The sequence below is a fragment of the Lissotriton vulgaris genome, chromosome 6, assembly GCF_964263255.1.
Source record: "Lissotriton vulgaris chromosome 6, aLisVul1.2, whole genome shotgun sequence".
Classification (NCBI taxonomy): domain Eukaryota; kingdom Metazoa; phylum Chordata; class Amphibia; order Caudata; family Salamandridae; genus Lissotriton; species Lissotriton vulgaris.
The window spans coordinates 202,126,723-202,148,415 of NC_141694.1; the positions used below are offsets into that span (position 1 = coordinate 202,126,723).

The 21,693-nt window shown below is 44.8% G+C and overlaps 1 protein-coding gene across 1 annotated transcript in view; it reads right to left on the reverse strand.

Moving 5' to 3' along the window:
• LOC147707022 (adhesion G protein-coupled receptor F5-like) overlaps positions 1-21,693 on the reverse strand; it is a 580,791-nt gene that overhangs the window by 358,831 nt on the left and 200,267 nt on the right. Inside the window, exons 4-5 of the mRNA XM_086926246.1 lie at positions 20,594-20,752; positions 121-282 (exon numbers count right to left, since the gene is read on the reverse strand). Of these exons, the coding sequence (XP_086782372.1) occupies positions 121-282; positions 20,594-20,752 (321 nt within the window). The remainder of the gene's footprint in view (positions 1-120; positions 283-20,593; positions 20,753-21,693) is intronic.

Consider the following 21,693-nt stretch of genomic DNA (forward strand, 5'->3'; position numbering starts at 1 on the left):
ATATATAAAGGTTAATATGTGACTATCACAACCTATCAAGTTAAAGAGAAGCCCAACTGTAAGTGGAAACTTAATAACACAGAGCCAAAAAACGTTATTTGTTGAAAACAAGTTCCATACCTGGAGGCAGAGAGAGCTCACATCCTCGGGAGGGATAGGAGGTAAGGCAATCACATGTTGTGGACGAGCCGGAACATGTAGGGGTTGCAGGACAAACATCACTTGGCCAGAAGTAACCACTTTCACAGGAACAATTCACCCCACTCTCCTTCGCGGTGCAGACTAACAAACAAAACACATGAAGGAAGTCCATTTACGATAAAGGTGTGGCAAGATGGCAAGATAACAACGATGCCTACACAAACTAGACGTTAACACGCTTTCAGGTGTTCTCATGTCTTTATTCAGCGTTCACATTAATGCATTTCAAACGACGAGTATAAGAACATGCTAAACTGTATACATTTACGAAAACGAAAAATCACATATTAAAATGTAACAGAGGAGTAATGCAGTAATGGCTATAATATCTAAGATTGGGTGTACTGGGAACAAACACATTTTGAGTCCTATGTAATACTATGTCATAAATTGTGAATTCGCACACTGCTTCATTTCAGATAAACAATATGCACAAGAACATTGCAATCCAGACCTATCTTTGTACAGCTTTTAGGAGCTATGTAAACAAGAATATTGTTTGAATATGAAATCTTGCGGGAGCGCATCTCCAAGAGAAGACGGACAGCAGGCTTAGGCCGTGCCCTCCTCACCATGGGGAGGAAACTCTTGACAAACATGCCCTTGAAGCCCACTGCCAGACTTGTTTTGGTTTGAACGAGTTAACTTTTTTGTCTTACAATTTACCCAAATAAAATATCTGTATGGATTTCATGTCCTTTAATGCGAATAACCAAATCTTGTTCCTAGTCTGTAATACGTTTCTCACACCTATTCGGCTCTGGGCTCTACATGTTGCCCCATCACTGTGTGCCTCTGTCCATGGACTTTCACCCCGGAGCAATCCACGCGTTCTCTCTTCACTGCCAGTGAGAATAAACTCACGGCATTCATTCATAAATATATTTCTAACATTTACCTTCAAATGTCAGGTTATTTGACACTTTTTATGAACTACATTTTAGTTCCGTCTACTGACAGATTTATTGCCGGACAGACTTATTATTACCAATGTTTTATCATATATAGATAGAGTGGCATTTATGTCTGCACCTTGCTCATCACTCAATGGATGTTCTATCAATTTCAGATCCTGCTTTGGCTGCCACTCTCCTTCATCTAGTTTTTGACCTGCACAGAGAAGTATTCTGATTTTCCAGTGCTTTGATTGGATATGCCTTATCCTTTCACTTTTTCACTGCCTTCTACCTTGATTATAATATTAGAAGCAGCTATACAAGTCCCACCATCCTCTTTAGGCTTCTGAGTTTCAGGCCCTAGCACCTTTACTTTAGCTCGTGACAACCTTAAAGTGGTATTCCCCCATACCTTTTGCCATCACCCCTACTGTTTACCAAATATGCTTTTGTTGTCTTTAGGGCTGTCTTGTAAGTCCTTAGTAAAGTGGTACTACATGTGCATAAGGTCAGTAAATTAAATGCTAACAGTAGGCCTGCAGCACTCATTGTGCCAACCACTTAAGCAGCCCTTTAAACATACCTCAGGCCTGCTTGGGTGTGCGGTTTAAACTGTCATTTCAACCTGACAAAAGCAACCTTTTGCCAGACCTAAACCTTCCTTTTTAATACTGATAAACCACTCCCAAGGTAAGCCCCAAAGGCCTATAGGGCAGAGTATATTATATTTAAAAAGTAGGGCATGTGTACTTAAGTTTTACATGTCCTAACAAGGGAAAACTTCTAAAGTGTTTTTTCCCTGCTGTAAGCCTTATCTCTCACATTGACTAATACTGGGGTACCATATTATATTTAAAAAGGGCTTTTTTTAGATTGGGAACAGGTAGAGATATACTGTTTATACTCCTATTATTTGTAATTTAAAATCCTCTTTAATGGTGAAATCTGATTTTATATTTCAATTCTGAAAATGCCACTTTACAAGACTGGCATTTTCTTGTCTCAACCATCTGTGCCTTCTGCCAGTGTCCTGGGTCACATGCTTTTGAATGGCTCTGCTGTTGGGGTTTGTGCATTGCTTCCAGAGAGTAACACAAAGGGGGGGCTTAGATGTCTACTGGGCCAGCCCTCATTGCAGGAAGACTGGGGAGGGGCAGTTCAAAGTCCCACTTATACTTCAAAGGGCTTTGTCTTCTGCACACACAAACGCACCTGACTAGGTCTTCCCTGCCTTTTGCCACCCCAGACAGTTTTAAGCCTCTACAGGGGTAGCGAAGAACTTTCCAGAACTAAATGTGGGCAAAGGAAAGCGAGCCCCACCCCAAAAAGGCCACACACATGCTGGCACAGGTATAAATATTGGACCTGCAGAGCCACTCATTAGAACACTCCTGGACCTGTGAAAGTTATAGAAGAAGGACTGCCCTAGTGCCAGATAACTGCTCTGCTGCTTGAAGGACTGCCTTTCTGTTTGAAAAGGAAGGTTTGACTTGTTTGCCTTCATCCAAAGCTACCAAGAGTGGCTCCTAGGGCCAGTTGGCTGATCTACTGTGTGAGATATAGAAAATGAACAAGCTTTAGAGGCACTTGGCAACTGTCTGCCTGACCTGCTGCAACTGGACATGCCTGTATCTGAAATGGACCTGTCTAAGTCCTGCTGCTAGTCTCTGCTGGAGGGAGCCCTGATGCCCAAGAGGTGCCCAGGTCCTGGACCCTTGACTGGCATCAGATATACTCCTCCTGAACGGAAGGTAAAAATCCCATCGTTTGGCTTACTCATCAATGAAAGCTGGCACATTCCTGCTGAAACTTTGCTGTGTGACGACCTCCAGTGCAAAGATCTGGTGAAACCTGCTCTTCATGCCAGAAACAACTATCCACAGTGAGTGGCAACGGGAGACCTGTGCTTCACGCTGCAGCAAAAATAGCCTGGACGACCACCAAAATGTAGCTACAGTGAAGTACATACACAACACCTGACCAGCTCTTTACGCTATAGCAACAACCATTTGTGAAGCTCAGCCTCCTGTGGCCTCCTCCATTAAGAACAGAACTCTTTGTCTGGACTTAGAAGATAACTTTTCGAAGGGACTAACCTGGTCCCTGTCTCAGGTCCACACTCCATCAAGGTTGGCCTGAACTGTGACATTTCTCTGGTCTAGCGTGACCAGATGCCTGTGATTGGTGCTTTTAGGCACTATTTTCAATAAATAAAGTTACAATTGAATATGTCCCATTCCACTGATCGGATTTTTGTTTTTCAAGTATCATTTCATTTATTCACATTTTCTCTATGTTTCTAAATTATTTTAGGATTTTTCTTGTGTTTTGTTTCCACTTTATTATTGTTAATGTGCTGCATAAGTACTTCACACATTGCTTCTAAATTAAGCTGGACTGGTCTGTGCCAAGCTACCATAGGATTAAGCACAGATTAATTTAGTGACTTCCGTGTTTCACCCCGACACGGATTGTAGTTGTTGCCTGAGTGGAGCTACCACCCCCCCAATTAATAATCCAATTTCTTACACCAAGGATTAGTGTCACCCTTCAGCAGCAGCCGAGGATTGCCTGTTGTTTCCTCAGCGATAAAGCTAAACATGTTTATTAGCAGTAGTGATTGAAAAGGTGGAATTTCAAGTCTCTCAAATTCTTTTTGTACAGGTTGATGATGTTTCAAGTTTATATAATGCCTTTGCGAAAGAGTAAATGTAATGCTGAATGAACAGTTTATTATAATATGCTGTGGTCTTTGCCTATCTGGTGTTTAGAAACTTTATATGGAAAATGTAGGATTTTCTATCATATATGCAATTCATATAAACAATACACCAGATTCATAGGACAGTGTAACCCCAAATACACATTATAAGGATATTGAAAGTCTCAGAAGAGTTCCCTAACCATATAGAGACATGGGACTACTGGCTGGAGGCCTTTGTGAAGCTATGGAACACCAAGGTGAATTGCAATATCCTTTTTAATGTTTCATTGTGGGGTACATTTGTCCATATAATTAGTTGTTCTTTATTTCTATAGCCCTCGCCAAGCGATGTCATTCATTCATTTCCAATGTAAGGAGTCAGTTCATCTAGTTCTCTTGTTCCTCTGGATTCTGGGGCATGTAGTGGCATCTATTCTAAAAGCAAAACTACAAGCCAAAGAATTAACTGTGAAAACTGGTCATCATTTGTTACACAGTCTTATCTGAGATTTGAGCAAAAAAGCAGTGCTGTACAGATATTTGGGAAATAATATTAACTTGTCTTTAATACAGTCTCATACATTCTTGAGCTATAATTAACAGCTTCTAGTGCTCAGTCTAATGCTTCATAATGTTCTGACAATACAAGGCTTTGCTTAAGTTGACCATATTTTCATAAAAATCTTTCATTGTGTTACTTTGCCTATTACCTTCACCATGCTTGATGGCTCTGACTGTCTATGAAGTTTTTTCTTTTTAGAGGGTCTTTGAATAAAGACATAGCTGGGAAATGCAAACATAACAATAACACAAAAAAACAATGTTGGGACCTCTGATCTTGAAGCAGGGAGACAAGTGTTTCTACGGCTAGTAGGCGTTTAGTTCGATGATTGGCTATTCTTAACCATCATAAAACATTGATTGACTCCTGCAACCAAAACTTTCTGCTGCTTTGGAAATTTGAGAAAGGACCATAAACGTTCAGGAAAAGTGTCTGGAACCTTTGAACTGTACAGAGACACTTTTCACTGCCACCCCTAAAGTAAGACATTCATGTTGAAGTAATCTGCCCCATGTTGATCAGAAGTTTTGTCTAGAAAGAGTCTTGATATTTTCATCTTATAACTTTCCAGTCCTTTTTTTCTTGATGACTTTATCAAGCAAGTCACAGCGGAATACTTCAACTTACTGAAACACTGTCGACTCAAGGCGGATTTAAACGATGAAGGGTTCACCTGACTTTATTATCCATATTTAATTTAGATTTTGGAGCAAAAAACATAAAACCATAAAAGAGGTGGTGACTGCCAGACTGGTCATGAAATATACAGTCAGCCTACTAACCATGGCTCAGGTTGAACAGAGAGAAAATTATGAATTTCTAAAGTCTTCTATTTGTGTAGAATTGCAAATAGTTCTCCTTCCACTTAGGTCATACCATGCTTTCATACATGAACCTCCTGTCGAACCCAATGAATCTGAAGGAAGTCAATGAATGAATCAATCAGGATTTGCAAAGCATGGCTACTCACCCGTGAGTGCCTCAAGGCGCTGCGCGGGGTGGTGTGGAGGGGGTACTGATCTGTCTGTGAACTGGGGTTCAGCCAAAGAACCAGGTCTTGAGATCCTTTCTGAACTGGCTCAGCAATAGGTATTGTCTGAAGTGGACAGGCAGGTTGTTCCAGGTCTTGAGGTGACCAGGGTCAGGTGGGTGGAGCGGAAGTGTCTTGTGGGTACGTGGAATGGGAGGAGGTGGTTCGGGTATGCTGGTATTGCATTGTGGAGAGCTTTGTAGGCCTGTGTGAGGAGCTTGAAAGTGATTCTTTCGTTGACTGGGAGCCAGTGGATTTCATGGAGGAGTTCAGTGATGTGGCTGCAGCGGGTGATATCAAGGACCAGTCTGGCTGTGGCATTTTGAATGTTCTTTAGTTTCTTGCAGAGTTTCTTGGTGCTGCCGGCATAGAGTGCGCTGCCGTAGTCGAATCTGCTGCTGATGAGTGCGTGGGTGACGGTTTTTCTGGATTCGGTGGGGATCAATCTGAATGTCTTTCAAATCAGGAAAAGCATGTGGAATGATGAGGAGACCGCATTGACCTGACAGTTCAATGTGAGTGAGGAGTCCAGTATGATGCCAAGGTTTTGTGCATGGTCTGTGGGGCTGAAGGGGTTCCCAATGTGGTGCGCCACCAGGAGTCATCCCAAGCCGAAGGGGTGGTTCCCAGAATGAAGACTTTGGTCCTGTACGAGTTATGTTTGAGGCAACTGTTTTTCATCCAGTTGGCAACGGGTGAGCAAGGAGTCCAGTATGATGCCGAGGTTTTGTGCTTGGTCCAAGGGGGTGAAGGGATTCCAACTGCGACGGGCCACCAGGAGTCATCTCAAGCTGATGGGGTGGGTCCCAGGATGAAGACTTCGATCTTGTACACGTTCAGTTTGAGGCAGCTGTTTTTCATCCAGGTGGCAATGGCCTTCATCCTGCTGTGGAAGTAGTTTCTTGCGGTTATGGGTTCGTTGGTGAGGGAGAGGATCAGTTGGGTGTCATTGGTATAGGAGACAATGTTGAGTCTGTAGGTCCGGACGATGGCCACGAGTGAAGCCATGTAAATGTTGAAGACAGTGGTGCTCAGGGATGAGCCTTGGGGTCCTCCATAGCTGATCTCGGAGAGGAACTGAGGTAGTCTGACTTGCTGTGTTCGACAGGTGAGGAAGGAGTGGGTCCAGTTCAGGGCCTTGTCTCGGATGCCAGTGTCATGAAGTGCATAGGCAATGTGCCAAATTCTAATACACAATATCCTGATGGGGCCCCAGCCTTTTCTCCAGACTGCACTCTTCTATTCTCCATTCTTACAGTCACCATCTTCATTGCACTCTCCCAAACTTCACCACAACCTTGGATATCAGAGACATTTATCCAACTCTTTATTCCAAGTAGCAATTTATAACCCGAATCAAACCCTTTATTGGGACCACTTATTCCTACAATTGGTAAAGGAGCAATTGTGACATGGTGACGTCACAGTAGGCCTCTAAACGCATGCAGCATCATCAAACAAAGGAACACTTTGGTATGCCTGTGGTTAATTTTCGGGGCTGTTGGATTGTTTAAAGAAACTTTTTTTCTCTACTCTGGGTAGCTCCTTCAAGGTAGGTTTTACCCATTTTGTGCTCATTGAAAATTATTGAAAACAGTTTATATGAAAGAACAAAAATGCTCTCTCACCTATATTGGCTGTGGTTTTTAGTTGTATAGCTGGCTGTGGCTCAAGGCCCATTTAAATAAACAACAACTGAAAGTTTATGGTTGTTATTTGCGATTATATTATACTAATGACTGGTGGTGAAATGGGTGATATAGTTATTCTCTCATCAAAAAGAAAACCCAATGTAACAGAAGTTGGGATCCAAAGATTACATAAAGTATAAAAATGTCTTCTTTTAACACAGGCTGTCCAGGGTACAATACGGAAAGCCAATCGTAAAATAGTTTTGGAGAATGTGACTCCGCTGGTGTACTTGTTTGTTCCACAGAACCTATCCACCCTAAAAGTAGGCATATTTCAGCAGAACACCTTTATGTTTGTAGGTCCCCTCACACACCAACAGGCCCCTTGGTGTCATGCTTCATCATCGGGGTCATCGTACCCCTCTACGGGGTACGGCGTGCTACGACCTACGGAGACGTGGGAGCACTTGTTAGACTATGTGTGGTGTTGGTGAGAGGGTATTTTGAATAAATGTGAGTGTATTGTGGGGTTTGGGAAATAGTGATAGTTAAAAAGAACCTGGCTCGTGGGGTGACTAAAAATTATTTATTAAGCCCTCGGGCGGGTGCTGTTAAAAATGAGGGTGGGAGGTCACTAGGCTGACAATGTGCGTTACCTCCTTTTTGTGTGCGTCAAGTTTCGGTGCCAGAAGCACCTTCTTCAGGACGGGGTGCACAAATCCCCACCTTACTCACGTTTCTCTAACTAATACCAGAATTTTCTAATAAAAGTGAGGAAAAATTACAGTGCACCGGAGCCACGTAGGGATCGATCGGGAGGTATTTCCCCGTAGAAATCGTGCTAGTTAGCACACCAGATCCTGATGTTTTGGCTCATGAGGTTTATCTACAACTCCAAAACAGTTGATCAATAGACAACGTCTTTTTTTGCTAGGTACATTACTTTTACCTGCACTGTAATTTTTCCTCACTTTTATTACAAATTCTGGTACAGGGAAAGTCCCTGTCAGCAGGTCCGTCCTAAATACGGTGGGCTTACCAGTCTAATAAAGGTGATGGTTCTGTGACACCAGTGACTGACCCCTAGCAGAGGCCCTACCAGTGGTCACCTCTTCTAAGTGGGACAGGTGCTTTGTCAAATCCTAAATGACCAACAAAAGTGTTTCTCTGCTCCACACAGTTTATGTTTGAAGTGATGGTCTCCATATCATGGATGGTTGATAGCAGAGCATTGGCAAAAACACTCTACTGTTTGTTTTCGCAAGGAAATTGTGAACCTTTATAAATTAAAGACGGTGGGAACGGAAGTGACCTAAATCTGATACTCAATATTAGCAAATGGTTATGGAAAAACGCGGAGAACCTCGTGAACCTAAACAGTTTTCAACATTGGCATTACCAGTACTAGTAACAAAAGTAATGTTTTTACCTGATTTCTTAAAAAGACGTTAAAATTCAGCAGCTAGTAAATGTTCCAAAAATTACAAACAATCCCCCAAAAGAGGTGAAGTAAGAGGTGGGAAGACCCGAGCACTCCTCAGCGTAAGCCTTGTTTTAATAATATTTGTCCTCCTATAAGCTAAAGAGAGCACTTCCTTTGAAAGTGGCGTGAAGAGGAGATAAAAGCTGCCTCTTGTGCTGAACTGAGGAGCGTTAAACTCAGACAAAGGTAAATCACTTTCTTGACACCCTGAAGAAACTTTTAGTTTGTGACCACATAAGATCTGACCTGATTTAGTAATATGTAGGTAACCTTTGATTATTAGAGTAATAGGTCACTGTCCTGCAATTATTCCTCCATCTCCGCTATTACTATATATCCCCTACCAAACTACTCATCGCTGTGGACTTGTTTTGTGATAGTTCTCATATCCACCAATCAGAGGTGAAATTCATAATAGTTATTACATATTTTTGGCAAAAGATACCTGCCAACCATATACAATTTGCATGTGCAATGTGGTTTCTGTTTATGTGGGCACCATTTCATTTCACATATTCAAGCATTTGAGAGCACATTTTTCATTTATAAACATATAACATTTTCTTTATTTTAGGCTAATAACACAACAATTGCATTAACATGTGTTAATGTGTTTTAGAATGTGAAGTTTGTTTTAGTAATAGTAGAAAATAATTCATAGGCTAATTCCTGTATTTTATCATCATCAGATCTGGTAGTTTCGTAATAATCTTAAAAAGGTATTTAAGCTTGGCAATGGCAATATTCAGCTTACATATGGAGATTCTAGTGAACTTTCAGCTGCAAACATTTTCAGTGAAGCGTATCAGCTCTCCGGAGTCGAGTCCTTACACATTTCTCAGATCTAGAATTGTCGCTACAAACAAGACAAGTAGAGACCATCCCTAAGTACAGATAGAGACAGGTACAAACTTTCCAAAAGTACAGTCACTAACTGAAAATAATTCTGTTATTCACTCAAGGTATGCTGGTTAGAGGCCACCTAAAAATCTCAGAGGGGAGGTTTGGTACTAAAAGGGTTTAGCTAGCAGCTATTAGTGAGGGGTTCTCACCAAAGATTGATTTCATCATTTGATGCAATGATTTATTGAACACCATCATAAGGTTACTATCCTTTTATTATATGGTTTATTAATCATTTTCATTGCCACTGCTTTGTTTGTTTGTACAGCTAAATCTATTCATATAATCTTCAATATATTAGAGCATTTTTTAAAGTCTGTCACATATTTAGTATGGACTTCCTTTTGTGTGTCTACCCATGGAGAAAAGAGTTTTAGAACTCTCCAACAGAACAAATAATCTTGCAATCTCACAGTACTGATCTTTGCCATGCATACACCTTCCTCAGGAAATGCGAAAGAGGTTTGTGGTTTACATTCCACCAGATTCAGTTAGCTAAGCTTACAATTTGCCAGAAGGTGTAGAGTTTTAAAAAAATGAACCATCTTTTTTTCTGCATGAATGTATCAAAATATTAATTTAGACCTCACCCTCTCTGCAGGGCTGCCCCCGAACGTTTGGTCTTTTTCCCTTTACGTTTTGCTTAAATTTGTCTTTGTTGGATTTTACCAGTACTAAGCAGTGCTAAAGTGCTTGTGTGCATTTTCCTAAAGATGGTTTGACTGACATATATTGAATTGCCATATTTAATTTACACATATGTTCCTTGTAGAGTGGTATACCATTTGTCTAGGGCCCGTAAATTAAATGCTACCAATGGGCCTGCAGCACTTATGCCACTCCCTCAAGTAGTACTTTAAAACGTGTCCCAGCCTAATCAATGCAACCTGAATACAGTGTCACACTGCCATGTCGACTTTCCATTTAAACACCCTTGTCTGGCCTTAAACTCATCTTTTATCAGATATGTCACCCCTAAGGTAGGCCAGATGGCAGAGTGCTGTGTAATCAAAAGACTGGACATGCACTTTAAAATGTTGCATATCCTGGTAGGAAAAAAATGTGTTTTTCACCACTGTGAAGTCTACCCCTCCCATTGGATAACATTATTTATTTCATTTAAAAAGCTGTCATTTTCACATGGGAGCTGGTAGCTATGTAATGTTTGGTATCTTTGGAATTGTAGTGAAATAACCTATTTATAGTAGAGTCTGGGGTTTTATTACAATTTTAAAAATGGCACTTTTAGGAAAGGTTGCATTTTTCTACCCTTAGCTCGTTTGTGCCTGCAGCCTGGCCTGGCTCACATGACTGGGTGTAACTGACATTTAGACTTTGTGACTCTCTCCCAGACAATGACACAAGGGGTTAGATGTGTCTCAATTGCCATCTACTGTCAGGGTAGGGGAGTCGGAGTTGGGCACAGCCCCACTTGCAATGGAATAGCCTGTGCTCTGCCTTCACACAAAGGGCCTAACAACCTCTTATTGTCACTACAGCCAGCTCAGAGAGGAGAGTCAGGAAAATTCCATGCACTTCAAAGAACCTTTCCAGGAAGCTTATCCCACCTTCCAGAAGAAAGGCACCAGGGTATAAAAGTAGGACTTTCGGACCCACTCTTTAGTACACTTCTGGACCTGTGGATACACTGCTGGGAAGTGCTGTGCTGCTGAAAGTACTGCCCCTCTGTTGACCTGCCACTCCCTTGATGATTTACTTCCTTTCTGCCCTGCTGCCTCCTTGCCTGTAGAAGAATTGGACCTGCAGCTTTATCTTGAACCCAGGATGACTCCAAGGGATAGTTTGCTGGCCTCCTGCTCTGAGCCTCAGGTACATAATGGCTCCCCCAACATTCTGCACAAGTGTCTGGATCCAGCTAAAATGGGTTTCCGATCCCCAATGGCTTCCTCTCAGGTCCTGGACTCTTGGTGTGGCTCAGAGAGCTGTAATCTAGGTTTTGGGGCCTTCGAAACTGCTGAAAGGCCTGATCACTCCGAGACCCCTGACTATGCATTCCAATTCAACAAAAAGCTCTGGCAGATGCTTCTTCGTGCTACAGCATCCACCAGTAGCAGGGGGCTACAATGAATCAATCAATGAATCACAGCATTTGCAAAGCGCGCTACTCACCCGGGAGGGTCTCAAGGCGCTGGGGGAGAGGGGTATGTTACTGCTCGAACAGCCAGGTCTTGAGCTGCTTCCTGAAGGAGAGATGGTCTTGGGTTCGCCGAAGGTGGGTGGGGAGGGAGTTCCAAGTCTTGGTTGCCAGGTAGGAGAAGGATCTTCCTCCGGTGGTGGCTCTGCGGATGCATGGTACTGTGGCAAGGGCGTGGCTGGCCGATCGTAGCTGGCGGGTTGGCATGTAGAAGGTCATGCGGTCGTTGAGGTACTTGGGGCCCAGGTCGTGGAGAGCCTTGTGTGCGTGGGTGAGGAGTCTGAACGTGATTCTCTTGCTGACGGGGAGCCAGTGCAGGTCTCTCAGGTGTCCGGTGATGTGGTTGTGTCGGGGGATGTCCAGGATGAGTCGTGCGGAGGCGTTCTGGATGCGTTGGAGTCTTTTTTAAAGTTTGGCTGTGGTTCCGGCGTAGAGGGTGTTCCCGTAGTCCAGTCGGCTCGTGACGAGTGCCTGGGTGACGGTCTTCCTGGTTTCAGTGGGGATCCATGTGAAGATCTTGCGGAGCATGCGCAGGGTGTTGAAGCACGAAGATGAGACAGCGTTGACATGTCTGGCCATCAACAGGGAGGAGTCCAAGATGAAGCCCAGGTTGCGTGCGTGGTCCGTTGGTTTGGGAGCGGTGCCCAGGGCCAGGGGCCACCAGGAGTCGTCCAAGGCGGAGGGTGATGATCCCAGGATGAGGACTTCTGTCTTGTCTGAGTTCAGTTTAAGGCGGCTGTTCCTCATCTAGTCGGCGACGTCTTTCATCCCTTCGTGTAGGTTGGCTCTGGCGGTGGTGGGGTCGTTGGTGAGGGAGAGGATCAGCTGGGTATCGTCGGCGTAGGAGATGATGTTGAGGTTGTGTTGGCGTGCGATGGCTGCGAGGGGGCTCATGTAGACGTTGAAGAGGGTTGGACTGAGTGAAGATCCTTGTGGTACGCCACAGATGACTTCGGTGGCCTCGGATCTGAACGGAGGGAGGCGGACTCTCTGGGTTCTTCCGGCGAGGAACGAGATGATCCACTGCAGTGCTTTCTCTCGGATTCCGATGTTGCTGAGGCGCTTCACTAGGGTGCGGTGGCAGACGGTGTCGAACGCCGCAGAGAGGTCCAGGAGGATGAGGGCCGCTGTTTCCCCGTTGTCGATCAGGGTTCTGATGTCATCGGTGGCTGCGATTAGGGCGGTCTCGGTGCTGTGGTTGGCCTGAAACCCGGACTGTGAGGGGTCGAGGGATCCGTTCGTCTCGAGGAAGGCGGCAATCTGTTTGTTGACGTCTTCTCGATGACTTTGGCCGGAAAAGGAAGAAGCGAGATGGGACGGTAGTTCTTGAGGTCGGTGGGGTCCGCCGTTGGTTTCTTCAGGAGGGCGGTCAGCTCGGCGTGCTTCCAGCTCTCCGGGAAGGTGGCGGTGTGGAAGGAGGAGTTGATGATGTCTCGGAGATGGGGTGCGATGATGGCGTCGGCTTTGTTGAAGACGTGGTGTGGGCATGGGTCGGATGGTGATCTGGAGTGGATAGAGTTCATCGTGCGGGTGGTGTCTTCGGTGCTGATCGGGGTCCAGTTGCAGAGCGTGGTGGTGGCGGGCGTTGGTTCGGTGGTAGGGTGCGTGGTCTGTGCGTCGAAGCTGTTGTGTATGTCGGCGATTTTGCGGTGGAAGAACGAGGCGAGTGAGTTGCAGAGGTCTTGCGAGGGAGTGATGTTGTTGTTTCCGGCGCTGGGGTTGGAGAACTCTTTGACAATGCTGAAGAGTTCCTTGCTGTCGTGGGCATTGTTGTCCAGTCGTTCTTTGAGAGCCGTCTTCTTGGCGGCGCGGATCAGCTGATGGTGTTTGCGGGTGGCGTGCTTGAGGGCGGTCCTGTTGTCTGTGGTCTGGTCGAGCCGCCAGGCTTTCTCGAGGGTGCAGCAGTTCTTCTTGGATTCCTTTAGTTTGTCGGTGAACCAGGGGGTTTTCTTGCTGCTGGGTCTGCTGGGAGGGTTCTTTAGTGGTGCGAGGTCATCAGCGCAGGCGGTCAGCCACTTGGTGAGGTTGCTGGCTGCTTCGTTGGGGTCCGTTGTGCTGGTGGGAGTGTTTTGGCTGAGGGAGGCGGTGAGCTGCTCGGCGGTGATCTTGCTCCAGCTTCGGCGGGGAACCTGTTGCGGGTGGTGGTGGGTCGTAGTTCTTGTGAAGCTGAAGTGGACGCAGCTGTGGTCGGTCCAGTGGAGTCCGGTGGCGTGGCTAAAGGAGATGTGCTTGCTGGATGAGAAGACGGGGTCAAGCGTGTGGCCGGCGTAGTGGGTGGGGGTGTTCACCAGTTGCTTGAGTCCGAGGTTGGCGAGGTTGTCCAGCAGGGCGGTGGTGTTTCTGTCGTTGTTGTTCTCCAGGTGGAAGTTGAGGTCCCCTAGGAGGATGTAGTCGGCGGAGGGAAGGGCGTGCGGGCTGATGAAGTCTGCAATGTCTTTGCTGAATTGTGTGCGTGGTCCCGGTGGTCTGTAGATGAGGGTGCCTCGGAGGGTGGTCTTGGCGTCAGTGTGTATCTGGAAGTGCAGGTGTTCGGCGGCGGTGAAGGTTTCGTCTGAGTTAGTCGAGATGCGGATGGTGTTCTTGTGTACGATGGCGATGCCTCCTCCCGTCTGGTTGACGCGATCCTTCCGGGTGATCTTGTATCCGTCCAGGATGGCTATGGCGATGTCGGGCGCTGAGGAGGCGTTCATCCAGGTTTCGGTGAGGAAGGCGACGTCCGGTGCTGTCTCGTCGAGCAGGTCCCAGAGTTCCACGGCGTGCCTGTGGACGGAGCGGGTGTTGAGCAGGATGCACTTCAGGTGGTTGCTGCTGGTGCTGGACTTGGCTGGGGTGGTGCAGGTCCGGTAGCAGGTGAATCGGCAGGCTTGGCAGGCGAAGGGTCCGTGGGTGCGTCTCGGGGTGGCTCTGTAGCAGGCAAGGTTCCGGCCGGCATTGAGTGCGTTGAGAGTGGCGGCGTCGTAGGTCTGTCGGGTAGTCCTGCATCGCTGGTGGGGGCCAGGGGTTCTGGCGCTGGGCGCGGTCCAGGCGCAGACGGGCTTGCCTTTGGCGTGCCTTCGGCGCACAATTGGCGCACCCGCTGCGCATCAACGCTGCGCCGTATACGTGAGGGTAGCATAAGTAGGGAGCCGGGTGGGTGGATCAGCTGGTTGGCGGGAGCGGGGCTTCGAAAGGGCTGGCGGGGGCGGGGCCGCAGGGAGGCAGCGGCGGGAAAAAGCTGGTACGGGCGGGCGGCTCAGCGGCGGCTGGGTCGCCCGAACACGAACTGAAACAGGAAGCGGCAGGAGCAGGAGCAGTACAGAAGCGTGGGGGCGACCAGGCCTGAACACAGGCTCTGCAGTCGCTCCAACAATGCCACCTGCAACGCCTGTCTTAGTCTTTGTCTTATGCTGACAGACATCCACAACACTGTCCCTGCTCCTCGCAACCCCCTTCTTCGTGAACGGGACTCTTAGCATGGATTTCAGAAAATAAACTTTAGCAGGCCTAACCTGGTGACGGTAGCTGACCTGGGCTCCTTTGAGGTAGGGCTGAAAGTGCCATTTTGACCGGATCCAGCGTGACCATAGAGCCGCAGTTGGTGCTTTGTACTTCTTGGCACTATTTTCACTAAAATCTTTAAACATTTATAAGTAAGCATGGGCGAATTTTGCGAATCTCGCGTTCGCGAATTTTGCGGATTTGCGAACTCGCAATCCACAAAATCTGCAAATTCTCGCGAATTTGCGGATTTTTTTTGTGTGTTCGCGCGGGTTTCTGCCAGTTCGCGATGGTTTTGTACAATTTCGCAAACACGAACTTACCTGTCGGGTCGCAAGTTTTGCGAACTTGTTGTTTCTACGTGTCCAGCCTGTTTGGGACACTCTTCTTCATCACTGCCACCCTCTGTCACCACTACCACTCTCTGACTACTCATGCCACCCTCTGGCCCACCCATGCCACCCTCTGTTTCATCACAGCACCCTCTGGTTGTCCAGTGTACATTATTGTGGCAAAGCAAAGCACACCTTCCCTGCCTCAAGTGACCTGAATTAATTTGGGGCTGATTAATGTGTCACAGAATATTTTTTTAGCTGGCACCTGCTTCCTTAGTGCTTCCTGATTAGTGATCTTTTGCACTTGCTAAGTGCTTTCATTGTTGCAAAATTAGTTACAACACCTGCCCTGCCCCAACTGACAATAATGAATTAGGGGCTGATTAATGTGTCACTGGATTTGAACTTCCAGCCTGGCTCCTGCTTGTCTCCCTTAGCTGTAATTCAGGACCTTTGTGGCATATGTGTAACTATTCTGAGGGTCAGAGCAGGGTCACATAATAGTTGCAAGTAGGCAACTGAACTCTGGAGGGGCCCCTCAGGAAGCACTACAGGAAATGGATACTAATGATGAGCTTGAACTTTTGAACCTGGTAAGTAGTTTCAGTTTTGCTAAGATCGTATTTCTGCAATTTAGCGCTTATTCGCGGGGCGCGAAGTTGAACTGGGAAGCCGCGAACTCAAGCGAACAGTGCGAGCAAGCCATAAAATCCGCTGCTCGCGGATTTTGCTGGAAATTCGCGGATTGCGAATTTACCGAAAATCCGCAAAATCCGCGAGCGGAACGGATTTTCCGCCCATACTTATTTATAAGTCTGGTTCAACTTATTGGATTTGTGTTCTTTTCCTGTCAAACATATTATTGCATTTTACTCTCTTTTTCAAAGTTGGTTTCGGATTTTTCTGTGTTTTCACTTCATTACAGCTTGTGTGCTGCACAAATACTTTACACATTGTCTATAAGTTGAGCCTGATTGCTTTTTGTGCTAAGTTACCTAAGGGTTAACCACAGGTTAATTCAGTGACTTTTTGTTATTCACACTGCAAGGGACTGTGGCTGTTTCTTGAACAGGGCTCACACCCCAGTCAATCAGCAACCCCATTTCTCAAACCATGTTATAGGATGTAAACCTAAGACTTTGTTTAACTATACACAAAGGGCCCGATTACGTTGACAGTGAGACTGCCACCGACAGCCTTCAGTGGCAGTCCCACCACATTGGTGAGTGAATCACCACCAGCCACATTACGATGGCATGCGGTGTGTTGGCAGTTGAAAAGACCAACCACCACGCATCTGACAGGCTCCTTAAGCCCGCCAGTGCAGTGGAAGGGCTCGTAGTCCCTACAATGGTGAATGTCCCTTTCCTGGAGGTTAACCCGCCAAGAACAGGCAGGTGGAAAGGGATTTTGTGGGCCCGTAGCAGGCCCACCTACCCCCTTGGCCCTAAGCTGTGGGCACTGCATAGTGTCTGCCACGTAGTGCAGGGATGTGTAAAGCATCCCCTTTTTTGCATTGCGGCAATGCAAAAAAGAGGCATTGCAACCGCCGTGGTGGCGGTCGCATCGTGATGACAAGTGCGGGACCTCCAACAGTCTGTTGGGTTGTCCCGTCTACGATAGGGTGGCGGGCAGACAAAAGTCCGACCCTCATCCTAATTGGGCCCAAAGTTATTTTGGGTGAATTGACCATTGATATCAGTGGGGAAATAACACCACGGAAACTAGTCTCTGCAGCAGTATTAAGAAAGCTCACTCCAATTAACTGGACACTCGTAATGAAAGCCTATGAAGTGAATAGATCTACTGTGATATCATTTTGGAATAAAATTATTTCGCCATATATGTGTAAGTGCTATATTTATTTTTTCAGACGATGATGTAAGACCAGCAGCAGGGCAACCTATATCACTCAACTCTTTATAAAACTGATGGAATTCCTGTTCTGACCTTGACCATTAAGGTCTAAGTTAACTCACAAAGTTTTAAAGTGCTAGAATGTATATCCAGAAAGCTCTGCTGATCAATACTATGAGACTTGTACAGCTTGGATAAAAAACCTATGAAAGTCTGTATATAATTATTATCCGATAACTCTCCTTGTCATTTATCTGATTTTCCTTGGTTTGTAATGTAATCAATTATCCAGTGGCGTAACAAAGGCCCCCGCGGTGCAGGGGGGCCCGAGCTCCGGAGGGCCCCCCTCGGGTAGAGACAGGACCCTGGCCTGAGACCTCCGGAGTGTGAGGGCCCCCTGCATGTACATTACAGGGGGCCCCTTCAAATTTCGTTACGCCACTGAAGTAATCCATAGCATTTTGAGAGTTCTTAATACTTTAGGCTCGTGGTCTCAACTCTAAAGTATACTTATAAACTCCATCTGGTAGTCTATAATTTAGTTCTTCAGTGATCCTCTCTGCTCCTCGGCTGTTGCACTTGTCCTGACTTACTGAGCATGTTCTGGGTATTACACTTTAAAATTGTCCCTCACTGTGCATTCATCAGCTTAGATTAGATTAGATTAGAATAGACAGGCAAATATTTGGAACAACACATTTCCTGCATGGAGTATCATGCAGTGATTTTATTTGTGCATGTCCGTGGAGTAATTGCATACCCCACCTTTACAATTATACTTAATTATTATCATCAACATTGAAAGAAACCTCAGTGATGTGTCGTTGAGATATTTGGACCACTTCGCTACTGGGATCTTATTTTTTAAATAATCAAAGCATGAGTGTGGATAATAGAGAGACGAATAAAATATGTACCTAGGTTCCTCTTGGTATTTTAGATGAAACCCATTCGTTTAAAGGATGTTTTTTATAGCTGAGATATAGAAAGATTGGTTTCAGGTGTGGGTAGACTGCAGCCCTTTGCACAACAATCCACCATTTAAAAATGTTAATTCAATAACCAGCAAAGACAGAAAATTACATTTATAGTAGTCAGCCAGGATATTGTGAGGTGCTGTATACATTTCGACCATTAAAACTGGCCACAACCAAGGAATGGCAAGGTCCATTCTCTAACTTAAAGACAGATCCTCTTGCCATGAATCACTTGTATGTCTCCTAACGATAACAATCTAAATCCTTGTTAATCGGAAATGCAATCTCCCATGTAAGTGATATTCTCACCCGGGCTGGTTTCTACAGCCATTGCAATCCAGAGAGAATATCCATCTGCTGGCACAGAATAATGCCTTCACTGGTATCCATTAGATGTTTTAATGCAGTCTCCCTCTTCTCTGGTTCAGCAGATCGTTCATAACGTTGTCATCTTCTTATTGTCTTGAGAGTGAAAGCAAGCATTTTACTTGACACGTGTTTTTTTTTTTTAAGAGGACACATTTTCCTTGTTCTTTTTGTATTTATCCCTGGCTTCCTCTCTTTACTCAATATAGTCCCCAGTAACAACGCCCTTCTCTCCAGGTGACACCACTATGTTCTGAATGCACATACATACCTAAACTCCTGAAAATCATGACCTTAACAAGTCAAATAAATTATACAAAGCATCTTCATCATTTGTGGTCAAGTCATGTATTCTAGTCATGTTATGCTTATGGGCATGAGGGATATTATATCTAGGTGTCAACTCAGCCGCTTACCATTGATCTTCCCTCTCGACTCCGCTCTGGTCTAAAATAGGAAGAGAGGCTTTTTTCTCTCTCATTCTACTAAGAAAAACATGGATTTGAAATTGTCTATGTAGACCACCAGCTTCCAGTTCCACTAATCTGTTTGCTTTGACTGATTTTGCACTATAAAAGTTATTTTCTCTGTTAAAGATGTTCTCAACAGTAAAGCAATGAAGAAAGTTCGCTAGAGTTTATTGGTGGACCTCTCTTGCCTGATGATGGGCAAAGCTTGATTCTCTTTGAATTACTTGAATTTTTCCCATTAGGTCCATCTTTTTAGCACTTTCTCTAACATGTAACCGTGGAGCTCATCATGTCACCATTACTCTCCTTTGTAGTACAACTATTAAGTAAATATGATTGTGTCAAGAATGGTCTTGTGGCTAGAATTATATACAGACATATGGGTTCTGGTTCAGGACTTTCTACTGGTAGATACCAAGATGCCCTCCTCAATTTTTGACACGAAAAGAGAGTGATAATATTTTTAAATCCTGTGCCATAATCATCAAATCGGTCCCAGATACTTGGGAAGCCGAGCCTGCAAATATAGCTTTCATACGACATGTGGCTCTATCAATATCTGGTTAGATAACCCTGAGAATCATCCTTATGTTTTTCGAGATAGATGGTCCCTTTTACATGTTCCCAAGAGAGCTAAATTAATTCAGGATTCTTCTATAGCTGGATTTTCTCTGTTGGGGTTTATCAGGTGATGAAACAGCCCCTATTGTGCAGAACTCAATCTCCAAATGAAGAGCGCAAGCCATACCATACGCCAAACCATACCATTCATCGGGGATGCCTGGTTTCACCTTGGAGATACCCAGTAGGGAACATCTCACAGGGATAGCCAGGATGGGTTCCCCAGCGGTCTACAGTGCCACGACGCCTCAGGGCAGCAGTGCGCTTTACAAGACACATACATTACATAACATTACATTACATTACCCATTCGATTTAAGAAATGTAACCAGCCTTTTATTTCTTAATTAGCAGTTATTTACACAGAATATTTAAAGTACTGACCTCAACCACTGGCTGTCAAAGACTAATTCATCATAGTTACAAGTCCTGTATTACGGTCATTGACAGGAGACATATTGGATACTGTGGTCGAGAGTGAAGGTAAGCACAAAAACAGGAGTGGTCTTGTGGGGGTAATGGTCAAGATTTAAAGCATCCTTTCCCAATCAGTACCTCCTTCCGCATCAGGGGGTTAGCTAATTTAGGCTCTAGCTCTATGAAATGAGACAACAGTCTTCTCTATTGGCTGGCCAACCAAGCCACAATCCACCTGACATAGCCCAATAACTGGCTGACATAGGGGGTATGAGATATTCTCCAGAGCATGGAGTTAGGGATAGAGCATGTGAATGATGCACCTGTGGATAGGTGATAGCGTCAGATCTAGGTTTCAATTTGACTTCACTTGGCCTAATAAATTCAAGACAGTAATTTCCTCAACACATGACTCTGCTCTGCTATTCATGCACAGGTGTGGAAAACACACAATTTATTCCAAATTGAATATTTCCATGAAGTGGAAAGACATTATTTAGACACTTACCTGCGGTCACCTCAAGGCTTGTGATATTTAAATGTGTTGCATTGATGGTTGCCTCAATTGGTAGTGGCAGGTCCTTTAGAAATGTTCGGAAATCATTTAAGAAGCTTGCATTCACAAGAGTCACCTCTATATCAATAGTGTATTCTTGAGGTGCGGGAACTGTAAAAAGATGTAATTTTATAAGTTGAGCAACATTTGGCCAAACAGGTTTTCTGTGGAAATCGGTAATACTCACTAAGATAAACAACCATTAAAGCAAAAAACATATAATATTGTGTTCACTCTTCTCAATCCTAATTACAGCAAAATCAGAAATGCTTTCTCCTGAGACATCTTTGAGACAGGCGCCAATGACTCTAAACATTGTTCCATGGTGGAAATTGGTATAGTGGCAATTACAGAAAGGGTTCTGTGGGTCTTTCCTGAAGTAACTTTCTAATGATTCTCTAGTTAATAATGTCTTTTGTAAGCAGATGTTGCCTAACATTGAGCCAAAGTTCTGACCTGCCACCAGGTGATGCTGCTGGGCCCTGACTCAGTCCTGTTTACTACACAAAACTCCCTGATGCACAGCAAACCTTCCACCATTTTTCACAGAATTTCTGATTTTCAGTGTACCACAATGATGCAATCTACGCCATGTTTGTCTTACCTTCTTCTAGTATTGAAGGGGGATAGGCCTATTTTTCCTATCATTTTCTTAAACTTACAGATATATAAACCTGCACCCTTTGCAGACTTTCACCCATCTCAGAATTTTACTTAGCTTCAGTTTCTCAGTTCTTGTTTCCTTGTTTCCCAGTGCAGCCTTTTCTCTTCAGGCAGAGCTCAAGGTACCTGTTCCTCCTGCCCAGGTCGGGTTCACTTATATTGTTAATGTGATAAACAGTTATTTTGCACTTTCTATATGCTCTTCTTCTACTAGAAGAGCTGAGTGTCTCCTGAGACTCAGTGATTAACTGCTACATGATTTATCATGATAGATTTTAGTTGATAGAGATAATTTTTCATAAAGCATACCTTTTTCATGAATTCTACTTTCTATTGCTTCTGCTACTGCATTATTCATTTAATTACCTATCCATTATAATACAAAGTTT